The 15,593-nt window shown below is 46.7% G+C and overlaps 1 protein-coding gene across 2 annotated transcripts; it reads right to left on the bottom strand.

The window, feature by feature from the left end:
* Positions 1–1,201: 1,201 nt before the first annotated feature.
* On the bottom strand, positions 1,202–14,311 carry KLF15 (KLF transcription factor 15). Of its 2 annotated transcripts, none has more exons than XM_069865902.1 (3): positions 14,233–14,311; positions 8,987–10,094; positions 1,202–2,731 (listed from the first exon to the last, which is right to left on the bottom strand). In XM_069865902.1, exons 2-3 carry the CDS (start codon positions 10,027–10,029, stop codon positions 2,563–2,565), a joined length of 1,212 nt encoding a protein of 403 aa, XP_069722003.1. In that variant the 5' UTR covers positions 10,030–10,094; positions 14,233–14,311; the 3' UTR covers positions 1,202–2,562. The 2 variants fall into 2 exon arrangements, with proteins under 2 accessions (XP_069722003.1, XP_069722004.1); XM_069865903.1 differs by lacking the exon at positions 14,233–14,311 and adding an exon at positions 10,987–11,043.
* Positions 14,312–15,593: the final 1,282 nt, after the last annotated feature.

Below are 15,593 nucleotides of genomic sequence, written 5' to 3'. Positions count from 1 at the left end.
CTTCGTACCACAGATCCTTCACATCACTTTTTCAGACATGAGATTTACAGAAGAGCCAACTGATGCGCCTTGGCACCAAGACATCCGCTGTACTGAGTCTTCCTTTCATAAACTAATCCTGTGACTACTGGTCTTATTGCTTGTTCCTTCCATCCAAGGGTCATGAAAACGTAAATTTAAGTCCACAGTATCACCATGATGCAAGAACAGGAACTGTGGCACATGGCAATTGAGTCTTTTGCCCTGGGTCACATGGTGAGTCACCATCACAGTCTCAAGCAGGCTCTGAAGCCCTTCCTCCTTCACACTAACCATCAGCACTTGAATTTCCTCAAAATCTGCTTGCTCCAATTTATTAACCACAATTTTACTGCAGCTGCAGACCTGTTCCACAGCAGTCAGAAACCACAGAAGGCATTCAGGTCCCAGTATGGCTGCCAGGCAAGGCATGAAGGCTCCAGTGAAGGGAAAGTTGAAGTATCTCACACCTCCTAAGATCCTTCTGAGATGAGAAAAACTTCTGAAGGCAACTTCAGATCTCTTCCATCATCTCCCTATTTCCCAGCACCTGAAAAGTTACAGCCAGGTGAATCGAAATTTCAAATACTAATGTCCTGATTACAGAGCTGGCTACAAAGGAAATTAATGAATAATCATTTCAAGAAGGGATTTAAAATTTCCATTTTCATTTTATTGTCAAAGTAAATATATTTTTATGAAGAACAAAAGAAAATATACATAATTGTAACTTATGTACACTGGCTTTATAGGTATTTTTGTTTCCAATTTACACAAATTTTGATACGTTATTAAAAGATATTTTATATAGATATGCATCTATGTACAGTTTTATTTACATACATTCATAGGATGTGATATAAACCAGTCAATAGATGATAGTTCATTTATATTAATTTCTAGAGGACAAAAGGAATGCATTTGCTTTAGCTAGACCTGCTGCTCTTGCACAGCACGGGCTCCTGCTCTGCCTAGCACTAGAACTGCAGTTTCCTATTTCCCATTTTGCCAACGAAAAGACAAACAGATGCTGTCTGCAAATGGAAAGGAAATGCAACATCCATTATAGAATTGTTCCTAATTACTGAATTCTACTTTCTTCTAAAGCTTCTTACGATCATTGCCAGAGTTTAAAAGGAAAAACAAAACAAGAAGAAACACAAACAAAATCACTTGCCTGCTATAATTTGATTATTTGTTTAAATTCCCTTCTTAGCCAGCTACCATACAAATTTGTTTCTTTTGGCTATTGTTCTCACCCATTCGCCCACCCCAGCTGCACGGAGCTCTGACATGGCTGTTGGTAAGAAGAGGATTAGCACTGAAGATCACCCTTGGACAGAAGATCTCGCGGTGCTGACCCACCAGGCTATAACACCTCTCACCCTCCCCTGGGGACAGGTACATCCTAAAAGACTCTGCTGGCCAGCAGACAAATGGAGACTTAGCTCCAGCCAGTGAGGCGTGGACTCACAGTGTATGCTTGGAATGCCCAGTGCTCACCAGGACCACTGGGCACCGCCAGGGCTGGTGCTCTGGTTTCTCCTCCAAGATCACACAAGACAACAGGAGCAGAGACGGGAACAGAGCTCAGCCATTCTCACGAATGGCTTCCTGCTGCTTTACATGCTAGACAACAGCTCTTCAGCTAAAGACAAGGGATGCTGCAAACCAAGGTCAAAGGAAAGCGGTATTTCCTTCAACACAAGGGCATCCTTTCTCCCTCACGGCAGCACAGGACAGGAGAAGCATGCACACAGTACGTGCTCAGCCACACCAAAAGGCTCCACTCCAAGCCATTTCATCCAGCCTGAGCTTCCAGGTTTGCTTGGGATATGCCTTTCCTTAAAAATATATATGTGTATGTATGTATGAATATATATACATAAATATTTATATATAGCTCTAGCCAAGGAAAAGGTAAATACGAGCTGGAGAAGTCAGAGAGGCATAGAGGCGCATTCCAGAACTCTCCATGCCTCGCCTCCCCCCGTCCCCAACTCCCACTGTTCCTCCTCCTATGGCCAGTCCCTACAAATCCTTGGCTCAGGCGACCCGAAAACAAAGGAGTTGTTTTCATTTCAAAAGGAATTTGCTGTTTCCAAACTGGACAAATAGAGCAGCTTAATAAAAACTTGCAATGAATGGCCTGTACATGAGCAAAGCCCTTAGGAATGCCAGGGCTATAATTAACTAGCAGCAAGCGACTCTTACATTTTCCTGTGCTGCAGAAAACAGCTAAAAATAAAACACTGTAATTTCCAAAAGAAGCAACAGCAAAGGAAGGAAAGATAGAAGGAAAAGAAAATAACAAAAGGAGAGACAAAAAGGAAGAAGCGAAGAAGCAACCCCCTCCCTTGAGCCCAAAAGAACTTCATTCTCAAATCATCTTTAAAGGATGTGGGACACTCAGACTTGATGGTATCAAGTAACAGCATTGACTGTTCTGTGGAGACAAATAAATTATCACTAGAAAGATAGTGAGCAAAGTGCTGTCATCGGCTGTTGTAGGATGGCTGGGTGGGAAGGGGAAAGTGGGACCAATCAGTTCACAGAGCGGATGGAGCGGTTGCTTCGTGGGAACCGATGCACCTTGACATGTTTGGACAAGTGGTCGCTTCGAGCAAACTTCTTCTCACAGACAGGACACTGATAGGGTTTCACCCCTGAGTGGGAGCGCCTGTGCCGGGACAGCTCATCTGACCTGGAGAATCTGCAAGAGAAAAGAAGAGAAGCCTATTCAGATAAATGGATTTCTACATTTCCTAGTCTTTCACAGCAAAAAAACAAAATTCCCCCTCAGACCATTGGGAGACTCTGCTTGCGGCAAAGCCCAAACAAGCAAACTTAAAGGGACACACAATAAGGCCAGTCTGGTCCCAACCAGCAGCCAGTAGCAGTGATGGAAGAACACAATGATCAACCCCGTCCCATGTCAGCTCTGCACTCAGAGTAATGCAGGGAGGCAACATTTGTACAAATCTTGCTGTAAAACAAATAACATGGGAACAGCTCAACAAAAACAATGCTGCCCTTGATCCCTCTGCAAAGGGATCCCCTTCAAAGCCTGTCCCGCAACCTCTCTCCAGCAAATCCGAGCACGGACTATTCTCAAGCAGAAATAACAACCAACATCCCACAGGTGAGGTCTGCTCCAAGTTCCTCACTGACAGGAGCACAACAGATATCCAGTAACTGCACCTAGTCTGAGACAGACCCCAGACAACTGCCAGACACAGCTACCCAGAAGCTACATGGCTTGTCAGCTGAAAAATTGCCTTTTGCACATGCTCCTGCAGGCTGAAGAGTCATTAACTTCTCAGTACCAGAGATGCTTAACACTAGCAGCAGAAATCCAGGTGGGCCCCAATGGCCATTAGCATGGTTACTTCATGCATAAATTGAAATCAAGATTGAGCCTTTAATTACCAAAATTATCTCCTAGAGTAATTTCAATTTTAGACGTTTCCCACCTTCCATCTCCACAGAAAAATCCCCAAACAGCCACTGTGAATCCCATTGGCTTTACTGAACTCAAATCAGCTAATCCTGCGGTCTTAACAGCAGGGCTAGCTCTGTTTCCAGCCTGGACCGGACTGGGAGCCACAGAGTTAATTAATAATGTCACACTAAAAGAGTTTCATCCAGATGGGTACAAAAAATTTGCTGCCTGACAAAGGGCAATTAAGTGTTTTGTCACCAGGGCACTAACAAAGAGCAGCACTGAAAGAGAGCTTGCAAGAAATGGTATCAGCTGTTTATTTACAATAAATAAATGAAGTCATGGGTACTAGCTGAATAAACGGGGGAAAGAACATGTAGAAAAATGTGCCCTTCTGGAACAAAATATCACGTCACCAATAGAGTGAATATGCTATTTTTATGAAAGTGGGAAAACAGGAGTGCTGGGCTCCTATGAATAAGCCCTTCATGCAAGAAAAAATAAGTTTCTACATAAAGGTTTTAATTAGCTCTGATCTCCTGCCACCAGTTGAGGAACAGGGCACAGGTACTGGGAGAGCTGGGAACAATCCCCTCAGTTCCCACAACTCTTCAGTCTGATGATGCTACTCAGAGAGTGTTCTGCAGCCAGTGCAAAGCAGATGCAGATACTCACAATGTGTAAGGTGGTGTGGACACATCTCTCCCAGGAGCATTTCTAGGGGAGGGTCCTTCACTCATTAAATTGCTCTTTTGCCTTGTCCTTACTTCTCTGCCCCCATGGTGAAAGAGTTAAGAGCAACAGGCAGATGTTCTAATGAAGCCATGAACCCATTCCTTGCTCAGGACACGTCTTCTTCATAAAGGCTATGACAGGGGTTTCTCTTCACCCCTAGCACATTTGCTTTCTCTAGCAACCCTGCTCCTTCCAGTGATGGCTTCCCAAAACCACAGTCTGGACCTGGGAGCAACAGGGCCAGGGATTTCTCCCAGGTCCTTAGCAGCAAGCTAGTCCCTGTGCCACGTTCTTGGAGGAACACTCTTGTAGAGCTATGGATGAGTAGGACTAAGCATCTTTCTGGAAAAGATGGGATATTACCTGTGCAGACTGTCTCAGCAGTACTCAGCACTGGGCAAGGAAAAGACCTGTTGCCAGTGGTGGCACCCATGTCCAAGGAAAAGAGAGAACAGAGAGGGGAAAGCGCCTTTGCAAAGAGCTACCCTTTTATATACAGGCTTATCACTCGGAGAAGTAGTAAAGCCAGATGTGGCCAGGTTGCCTTGTCCCATGGCCTTGGCCATTAAGGTCACCATTTGCATCAGAAGCTCAGTAGCACGTGGCTGATCCTGCACAAGGACTATGCAAGTGCATTTCAGTGGGGATTGCCTGGATGGTGGAGGAGAAAGAGGCGCATGTGAGGAATGAGCAGCTCCACTCATACCCTGGGAGCTTGGATGAGTTCATCTGATAAAAATACTCTGTGCCTCATAACGATGTCCTTAGCTGAAGAGGCAGGAATGTTGCAATACTGTTCCCCAGCAGTCATGGAAAGATCAACTTACAGAGCCCACAGAAATAAACCTCAAGCTGTCGGTGTGTTTACAAAAAAACAACGCAAAGGTTAGGAGAAGGAAGCCTGGAGGATCTGGTGGGCTGGCAGTACGGTGAAATGATATTTGCAGCACGTTCTGGCATGACGACCACCCCAAGAAAACTGCAAATAATCCCTGGTGGGATGGCAAATTCAAACAAAAACAAGGTACCCCCAAAGAACACCTCACTAAGCCAAGTCACTGCCATTTCCAGAAGGATTCCTCATTCAAAACAAAGGTAGAGAGATCTGGGCAATCCCACATCAACTAGAAGAACATCCTTCATCTTCCTATCTGGTGGGACCTCAAAGGCCCTGTAACTGCATCTCGCTTGGAGACAAATCCTAGAGCTTCTTGATGTGTAGGATGTATCCTATGTCTCTCGGCCAAATGAAGACATTGCTATGCGGCTCACAGGGCAGGAAAGGTCAACAGCTTCAGCCTAGTACTCCATGGACCCTACCATGGCCACCAGCCACTGAGGCTGATCCAGGCTGAACCTCTCCAGTGAAGGGGATGCTCTGGATTCATCCTGTCCATCCCCAAAGCACCGCTACAGTAAACCAGTGCTCCTCCTGCACACCTGCAAACCCATTTGCACAGCACCAGCAAAAAAAGCCACTGAAAGACACCTTCCCTGTCCCATGCACAACTCCCCCCACGCTTTCCCAGTCCCATACACACTCCCAGCCACAGGCATTATAATCCTTTAAATCCTCCCTACAAACCCAAGCAGAGCTTGTAGTGCGTGCTGTCACCTGCGGAGCTGGCTGTGGGGAAGCGCTGCCAGCTAAACGATGCAGCAGGGCATTTAAACGCAGTTGCCTAATTCCCCAAGCCTTACAACAACTGCAGCTTTCTGTGCTGCTGTGCCGGGGGCAGGCGGGGGGGGAGTGAGAGCTTCTCCTGCTCTGTACCATAACATGGTTTAGTATTTGATAGGAATGGTTGGACTCGATGATGCGATGGGTCTTTTCCAACATGGTGATTCTATGATTCTATAGCTGCCGGGCATCAGCCCATTCTGGAGCTCAGCTTTTTGGTCAGAGCTGTCTCAAGAGCCAGGCTAACCAAAGGGTGCCATGTGCCAGAGGTATAAAGTGGCATGACATGGATCAGTGCACTGACCGGTACAGCGGGGTATTGAACGCAACGGGTCACCAGCCACTTATGAACCCCTCTCTGCAGCCTGCTGAAAACAGCTCTTGCCCCGTGACAAGGAAAAGCAGAAACAAGTAGGGTTCAGTCTCCTCCAGGAAGGTGTTTGGGGCTCTGCAGCCATCCTAGGGGTTAGCAAAGGGTTTGCCATGTGCACACCTCTACCTTGGTGCATTAAAAGGATGCAACTTCACCACAGCAGCACTGCCCAGATTGCTGAGAAAGCTTTTACAACATCCACCCGCCGCCCCCCCAGCCGCCACCAGCTCAGCCACTTTGTGCTAGGCAACACTTTGTTTTGGTTTTGAAACTACTATCTTTAGTGATCTCAGATCTTTAGCATCTTCAGTGACAAAATAAATACACAAGCACAAGAATGCAGGGAAAGGGGGCGGAAAGCAGACCCAAGCACTGTTTCAGTCCTTAAACCACTTAAAGCACAGTCATTTGATATGATATAAAACTGGGAGCAAACATAGAGTCCAGATGCATTTGACTTAAGTCATGTGAGATCGCAGCACTTGCTGAACTTCTGGAAAAGGTAAACACACTTTATTGATGAAAGCAGACCACATAATTCAGTGCTCAGTTGGGTCTGGCCTTTGATGTGTATAGGGGATGTGCAGGAATCTAAGGACAACACTAACGATCGCTGTGAGACCAGGAAACAGATCCCCAAGCACTGCTTCTCCTGCTGGCTATAAACCTTCCCCTTTAGAGCAGAGTCCGCAAAGTTTGGGAGCTGAGGAGTGGGGGACCAGCCTGGGCTGTGAAATACAATGAGACAAGTAGCAGCAGAGAATTTGAAAAGCCCATCTGGCAGCTGTTTGTGGACTGGACACACCTTCCTCATAGCTACAGTGATTAACTTCTCATTCCTCTTGGGCTTCTCATCTTTAAAAACCTGTGACTGGCTGAAAGTGAAACTTCAAAGTCAACCAGGCTGCAGGGCTTGCACTTCTCTTGGCCCACCTGCATCCTGCTTTTGCTGTAATTCTGGGAGAAGACAGGCACCACAGCATAAATTCAATCTCCATCCTTTACCACTTAATATTTTTCTTAAATGTTCCCCTTGGTTTTGCAGCCTGGGAATCACCAGCTCTATAATAAAACAGAGCTCTGGAGAAGGACACTCACAGGAAGCATTTCAGGCTCCTAATCTTGAGCCATAAAAGTCACTGGGAGAGTTGGTATAAATCTCAGTGTGGATCAAATTGTGATGTGCCAAATGCATTTGTCACAAAACTGAGAGTTTTGCTCACATCCCAGCATAAGGAAAGCCAACACCATAACCACAGCCATGCTCACAGGCAGGAGGCACATCTGCTGCCTGGGCACACGTACTCTGGCAACCAAATAAAAAGAAGCTAGTGCCTCTACTGCAGGTCAGGAGCAAACCAGCCTGCAGCGTATAAGACCAATCAGCCTAATAACATGGATGCATCTTGAGCAATCAGCCACCAAGCCCAGCTCCTGAAGTACCGCCAGTACAAGAGAAAAGAAAATCACCATCATGGTTTGTAGAACCACCATAGACAGGGAAGCAGGAAAGAAAACCACCAAAGACATTAATTGCCTTGATCTCCTCAGTCCCTCCAAGAAGCAAACTTCGAACTGCTCCAGTTTGGGAGTAGAGTATTCAGCCCCATTCTAACCTTTTCCCTCAAACCAATCCAGCCATCTCTAACCAATGCACGTCTCGCATACTTGCATTTTTACACAACCCTCTCCTGTTACTTTTTACCTTGCCTGTTCCCCATGATCACAACACATTTGCTCATTAGACATTGCTCCCTGAAGCTCTGCAGGGTATTTTTAGAAAAAAAATCTGGTTTAATTTAATACAAGGGAGTTAAGATTTTGTTTTCTCCTATCATAATCTGTGAAGATATATTAACACTCACCAGAAGGCAGACTAGTAATACAGCTAATTGGAAAGAGGGAAGAAAGCTTCTGTCAAAGTTTCCTTAAAATAAAAAGGTTGATTTTTTTTAAACAAATTTTTAATTTTTCAACTAGGATTAAAAACAAGAAAAAAAAAATCAAACCTGCTGCAAAATGTTTTGCTCAATCAAACCTGCAATCTTCCATTCAAGCAATACTTATCTCCACCTTAGCCTTCTGGTTATGTTGTTACATCTTACAGCTTTTTGCAACTTTGAGTGGCACCCACACATTTTTCTGAATCAACGCGCAAGAATAAAACCCAGGGCATGCTGGCATGTCACTGCCAGCATTTCCAGAAGGAGTGGGATGGAGTGTATTTTCTATGAAACTTCACAGAATGCTTCTGCTCTTAGCCACATTCAGCCCTTCAGCACTCATGTTTAGCCCCGTGCAGTTAGAGCCACATACACCACACGCAGCAGTTCTGCTCTAAACCATCCAGTTCACTTACAGCCCAAGCTGGTACCAGCCGAGCATCTGCTGCACCTGGCATGTTGCAACCAGACCGATGTGAACCCAAGGTATTGCCTGCAGGAACAAGCTTAATCTGACCTTCTTGGAACAAAATACGTATTACAATGGACTCCTTTTATTTTTTTAAGACACTTAAACAGCTGGTGCCAGCAGGTGATGTTCTGCTGTTTAATTTACCAAAGCCCCCAGATTACCCAACCGTAAGAAAAAGGTCTTAATTCTGAAACCAACCAAACAAGTTCTGGGAACAGAAATAGTTTATAAATCGGAGTGCAAGCCCACTTGCTAGGCAAGTTAGGTAGAGTCAGCAGAAGAGAGTTAGGGGGATAGGACAGTGCTGCACCCCAATACTAACCTCCATCCACAACCCGGCCACGTGCATGCAAAAGGCTTTTCTCCCGTGTGCCTCCTCAGGTGGGCTTTCAAATGGCTGCTTTTCGTGTACATCTTGGTACAACCAGGAAAAGAACATTTGTGCATTTTAATGAGTTCTGCTGCAGGGTTCTTTTGAAATTTCTGACCCATGAGGATTCCCGTCTCACCCTGAATCATGCCTCCCGGCCCAATTGGCTTGGCGGCAATGGGGACGGGAGCAATGCGGACAAATTTAGAGGACAAGTTCAAATTGGACGACTGAACTATCTGAGGCACAAGGGCAAATGTCTGTCCTTGGATGTTGACTAGGAGCTGTGCAATTTTAATGTTCTCTTGTGCTGGTCCTTGGGAACTAGGGCTTGTACTGGATTCCTGTTTGACCTGTACAGGCTGAATTTGGAGCATAACTGGTATCCCATTCTCCACAGACATTCCTCCATTTGAAGCCTGGCCACCTTCCATTGAGTTGCTCAACTGTTCATTTTTACTCTCTTTTAAACTAGTGCCGGGTAACATATGGTCTTTTTGCTGTAGCGAAGCAACAGAAACTTGGCTGCAAGCTCTCAAGTCCTTGGTCTCACTTTTAGGTCTTTCTTTGAGCTCCAACTCCATGTTCTCCTCCAGAAACTCCTCAATTTCCTCAAGTGTAGGCTGAAATGGTCCAGAATCTTCCACATCCACGGCAAATTCAGGCATCCTAAAGTACTCTTCTTTCACTATGGGCTGAAGCCTCCTTTTGTCCCACCATGATGCAGTGGTGTTCCCCAAAGATGCCTGGGACAATAAGTAGTCTAAAATACTGTCCTGACTTTCTGCACTGGACGTGCTTCCATAGCTGGAGCTGAGAACCTGCGAGTCAGGGCTGGAACAAGAACAGAAGCTGGACGAGTCACTGTCATCTTCTGACAGGGGAGAGGGCATCATTTGGTAGGACCTCACCCCTGCTGTCATGTCCCCAAAGTATCCAAGAGAAGATCTTGTAGATAAAAAGGATTCATCAGTAGGCAGCAAGTGATCCACCATTCCTGGGCGATCTGTTATGGATATCCCAACAGCATATACCAGGTGGTGAAAGTTCAGGTAAGAGCCTGAGTGTAGGATAACAAAACAGTAACAGTCAGAAGTCAGTTTAATCATTTATCTCCACGTACTAAAGCTCATAAAGCCCTCTAGCTCACAGAAAAGTGCAAAGCATTCAGACTCCCTGAGTACACACGCTGCTATGCGCTTTGATATGTCTGTGCCACCTCTTAAGGACTGTCAGGGCTAAAGTGTTTTGCAGGATTGCACCACAGATTTGCAAAAGAATTCTTTCAAAAATAATTTCCCAACTGTGTATGTTCCAAACTTACAGCTCCCTTACACAGTATTACTGGCAAGAGAAAACAAATTACAAGCTTTCACCTAGAAGTGAAAACTACAGACAAAGAAGGGAATGGGGAGAAAAAATAAAGGACTGAAATTTCAACTACCCAAAAAAAAAAAAAAGTTCGTTGCTGGTGGCCATAAAAAACAAATCCTTTCCTTATCTTGTAGCTTTCCACCAAGCTTATTTTTAACTTCCTCAGTTCCACAAATATAGGCTAATCAGCATAATGCAAGGATCAATCTGTCAGGAGCCAAAAATATTTACTGTGCTTCAGCATTTACTAGGCGGATTTTCCCCTCCAGATGTAATGAATCAGTTTGCCAACGTCATCATCACCTGCACTGCCCTTAATAAGGCTGGCACTGCGCTGAGCTAATTAACATGTACGAGCAAGCCAGCTGGTGGATGGTTCCACCTCATCACTCCATACTCCCCTCTCCAGGTACGGAGGTTGAGGTGATCTGAACCTCATGCCAGTTGCTAAACCGGGAGGGCTCGTACGGACCCTCCGCGTCTCAATCCGTCGCGACTCACAGCGGGCAGCTGCACTCCCAGTTTCCCTCCCCGAGTCCAAGCAGCGAGCAGGCAGCATCCTGCAAGCCCTTACTCACATGAGCCATAATCCTGCTGCAACCCTACAGAGGCACAAGGGCAAAATCCATCCTTCCTAGCGCAGCCCACAGACAGTAGCGACCATCCTGCACTTTCCCAGTTAAGCCAAGAAAACTTCCTAGAAAGGTTTCCAGGGAGGAGACAGCAGGAGGGGCATCTGTGTATTTGTTTTCTTTGCCCACGCGGAGGAAAAAATAAATTGCTTACAGAGGGAGACTATGCCTCTTAGGGAGCAAATGCAGAGACCTCTGGACGGAGCAAACACTGGCTCTCAGTCATTCCCTCAAGGTGACTGATTGAAAACAGAGCTGTGTATGTGCATAATAAAACAACTCTTTCTGTGGAAGGTATGTGGACTGCAGAGATAGAAGTCATTTGATCAGCCTATGAGGATTTGTGTGTGTGTGAATTAGGAGGCATGTGACCTAGCACGAAGGAAATGCCAGTCAATCTTGTTACACGCTGTCATTTTCCACAGGCTCTGCCGCTGTGCTTTGGACGCTTTGCCATGAATAGTCAATAGCTCCCAGTTTTGTGCAGGGAAGGGGATGGTTTTTATTGCTATTGCAGAGCATCCTTGCTGCCTCATCTCAAAAAATTGCCCTGTCTTAGCCTTCTCTGGAGACAAATCAAAAGATGTTTATGTGCTTAGCACTACAGCGAATGCAGAGCGAGGTATTTTACACAACACCTTCAAAGAGCCTCATCCCATTGGCAGCACCTATTAATATTTCACAGGAAACGGAGAAAATCATATTTCTTAAAGATACAGCTTCCTCTTCCGTGTGCACAAGGAGGAAACAAGCACAAGCTGAAAGACAGACTTAAAAGTAAGATTGCACGCTTTCCTGGTATGCATGGGCTGTCAGTCAGCTACGCCTCTGAACCGATAATGAAAAACCCACATGTGCCGAACACAAGGAAGTTCAAGCAGAGGTTAGTGGCTCTGTTTTGTGACCTTAGCCTATAATCATTTCTTATAGTAAAAGTGAGGAGTCAGAAGAGCCAAACTGTAACACAGGAGTTTGTTTGTTTTGTGGCTTGGTTTCTTTTGTTTTGCTTTGTATTTTTTCAATCTCTGCCTTAATGGAAAGTTCCTCCAGCAGAAGTCCCAATACTGAGCTATTCTTAGTTTTGAAACAGAAAACACAATCTGCTTCTGAGAAGTTTGCATTGCCATCCAGGAAGAAACAAGCTGCTTGGGTGAATTCTATCCTGCACCAAAAAGTGGCAACTGCCTTGTGAAATGGGGGGCAGAAAGGAGGACTTGCCCTCAGATGGTTTATGATCCCTCCTATGCCCGCATTGTTGCAGCCTGAACTTCTGAAGAATGGCACTGAGAGTGAAATCTGGACTGCAATGTGCTTTTTTCCTCAGAAAAGCTGGCACGCGCTCTGCATGCGGAGAAAGAGTCCGCACTGCAAGCAGCTGGTAAGGTTATTTATTTAAAAAAAAAAAAAAAAAAAGAAGTTCCAAGTTTTCTTTAAATGGCTGCGAGAACTAGGAAGCCACATATCAAAAAGAAATATATATATTGCACTGGGAATAAAACTAAACCCTAATTTGAATAATGTCTGAAAGGAGAGGAAAAAATAACCAACAAACTCCTAGCAACTGCTGTGAGTGACATCCCTCAGCAGAAAACAGTCAGCACACTTATTTCCCCGTCTCTTTTGACAAGGAGAAACGTCAGTTGGTGTAACCAGAGTAATTTGAAGCAGAGAGGAGACTGTCAGAGGCAAACAGATCCAGGCACATTAGAGGCCAGATCTGCTTTCTGTACATTCTCAAAACTTGCCCAGCAGCCAAGAAGATTTTGGGGAATGCCTGGAATGCAGGATTGGGCCCAGGCTATATTTTATCCTAAAGGCCAAACCAAAAGGTTTTCATCCCTAGTTTGCCCGAAGACATAGCCAAACCAGATTTAAAAAAAAAGAAACAAACAAACCAAAAAAAAAAGGCAGGGCAACACAAGCTATGAAAGCTAATGATGCTGTTTACATAAAGCACTTTCATCTCCAGGAGCCCTGAAAACATGTTGGAAATGTAAGCACCTACAGAGGGACCTCAGTGCTCGAGTCCATGAAAAACTATCACTTCTGGAGTGAAACACAGCAGCTGTTCAACAGCACACGGCGGTCGCTGGCTTCCAAGAGTTCCCTGGGTTGTTATGAAGTCCTTTCTGCCAGAAACATGTTGTTCTGTTTAAAACCTGTCCATCTAATTGCCAGCTAAAAAAAAAAAAAAATCACAGCATAAAAAAAAAATCGCCAAAACCAGAGAAGGCATGTTCTGACTCCAAGAAACATTGAAAGGTTAAGTCCTGGGAACTTGGTGAAACACGAGGATGTATTTCCCAGCCTGTCATTTCTGGACAGTCAGTCCACAAAGCAGTATAGGGGCTCAGATACGCTGACAGTCCTTTCCTACGAATACTGCGACAGCTCTTTCTAGTCTAGGGCAAATCTCTTTAGGGCATTCCCTTGTTTCCTAGAAGATTTAAAAATCTGTTCCGGCTGACTCCTGCTCCCTAGACAGAGCCATAAACCAGGCAGTTTCTAAGAAATTAAAACAGAAATGCATTGGGGAGGGGGAAGAAAAACAACAACAACAATAAAATTAAGAAAAAAGAAGCCAAAAGCCAAGAAAAACCCATGTGCTCATCTCCCTTCTGCAAGGTGGCTGTGCTGCTCCCTGGCCACTGAGTGGGGGTGTTTAGGGTCCACCAGCTCCTTTCCAACCCCGCTGCCTCTGGGACGCTGCAGAAACATTCCCAAAGACTTATTTTTCTGGAAGCTACGCACAACACGTCCCCAAACTTCGGGACTTTCTCTCCAGGCAGCCCCCGCACCCCGAGGCGGCACAGGGGGACACAATTCCCTTTCCCCAGCACAAGCTCGGCCAGGTTTCCACGGCTGCAAACGATTTTCTTGCTTGTTTGGAGGCTGTTGCCGTTCTTTTACGGCTTGTAATTATTTCTCTTGCTTTCCTGCTCCCTCCATCCCTTTTCAGGACGCTTCGGGGTCCCCCCACGCACACGGGCAGCCAAGATGACCTGGAACAACACCCCCCCAAGGCTGGAAAAAGCCTCCCGACCCCTTCCCGCAGCCTGGTACCCCCCTGCTGCATCGCCAGAGGGGGGGATTTAACCTCCCACCCCGCCGTGAGCGGCACCAGAGGCGCAAAAATCAACATCCCCAACATCCCCATCCCCGGGTACCGGCGCTGCGGCAGCGCATCCTTACCTGAACTCCTCTGCAAGGCGGGGAAAGGGGGTGGAAAACGCCGAGAAAGACCAGAAGAACGCAAAAAACCAAATAAACAAAAAAAAAAAACCAAAAAAAAGGAAAAAAAACCCCCACAAACAAACAAAAAAAAACCAAGATGGAAAAATGCAGAAAAAAAACCAAACAAGTGGGAAAATGATAAAAAAATTAGAAAATGGAGAAAGAAACAATGAAAACAAACAGAAAATATAAGAAGAAAAAAGCAAATTGATTATAGGAATTAAAAAAAAAAAAAGTAAAAAATAAAAATGACGATCAAACCGCAGGGTTAGGAAGAAGCGACCCCCCGGAGCAGGGGACGCGGGCGCAGCTCCCCGGGGAGGCGGGTGCGCGGCTGCGGAGCGCGGCCCCGCTCCCGTAGTACTATATCCCCCTCACATGACGGGCGCCCGGCGGAGGCCCGGGAGAGGCTCGGCCGGCTCCGCCGCCCCCATTGGCCCCGGCCCGGCCTCAATGGGAGCCGCCGCCCCGCCCGGGACGGCCCCTCGGGGCGGGGCTGCCGGGGGGCTCGGCCCGAGCCGGGGAGAGCGGGGGAGAGGGGGCTGGGGGCAGCGGGACGGGGTGGAGAACGGGGGGCGGTGAGAACGTCGTGAGGTTCAACGGGGCGAAGGGCGAGGGCCTGAGCCTGGGTCGGGGCAATCCCCGATTTCAGTACAGGGTGGGGGGTGCCGGGCAGTGAGGAGCTCGACATCGCTGTGGTCAGTGCTGGGCCCCTCACCACAAGAAGGATGTTGAGGCTCTGGAGAGAGGCCAGAGAAGAGCAACAAAGCTGGTGAGGGGGCTGGAGAACAGGCCTTATGAGGAGCGGCTGAGAGAGCTGGGGGTGTTTAGCCTGGAGAAGAGGAGGTTGAGGGGAGACCTCATTGCTCTCTACAACTACCTGAAAGGAGGTTGTGGAGAGGAGGGAGCTGGGCTCTTCTCCCAAGGGACAGGGGACAGGATGAGAGGGAATGGCCTCAAGCTCCGCCAGGGGAGGGTCAGGCTGGACATCAGGAAAAAATATTTCACAGAAAGGGTCAACTGGCTGCTCAGGGAGCGGGTTGAGTCACCTTCCCTGGAGGTGTTTAAAAGACAGGTGGATGAGGTGCTGAGGGGCATGGTTTAGTGATTGATGGGAATGGTTGGACTCAATGATCCTGGGGGTCTTTTCCAACCTAGTGATTCTGTGATGAGCCGGCAATGCACGCTCGCAGCCCAGAAACCAACCATGTCCTGGGCTGCATCAAAACCAGCGTGGCCAGCAGGGCGAGGGAAGCAATTCTCCCCCTCTGTTCCTCTCTTGTGAGACCTTACCTGGAGTGTTGTGTACAGTTCTGGAA

The sequence above is a fragment of the Phaenicophaeus curvirostris genome, chromosome 11 (assembly GCF_032191515.1).
Source record: "Phaenicophaeus curvirostris isolate KB17595 chromosome 11, BPBGC_Pcur_1.0, whole genome shotgun sequence".
Taxonomy (NCBI): domain Eukaryota; kingdom Metazoa; phylum Chordata; class Aves; order Cuculiformes; family Cuculidae; genus Phaenicophaeus; species Phaenicophaeus curvirostris.
Note: the sequence above shows the minus strand (reverse complement) of the source record. Positions and strands in the feature narration are given on the sequence as shown.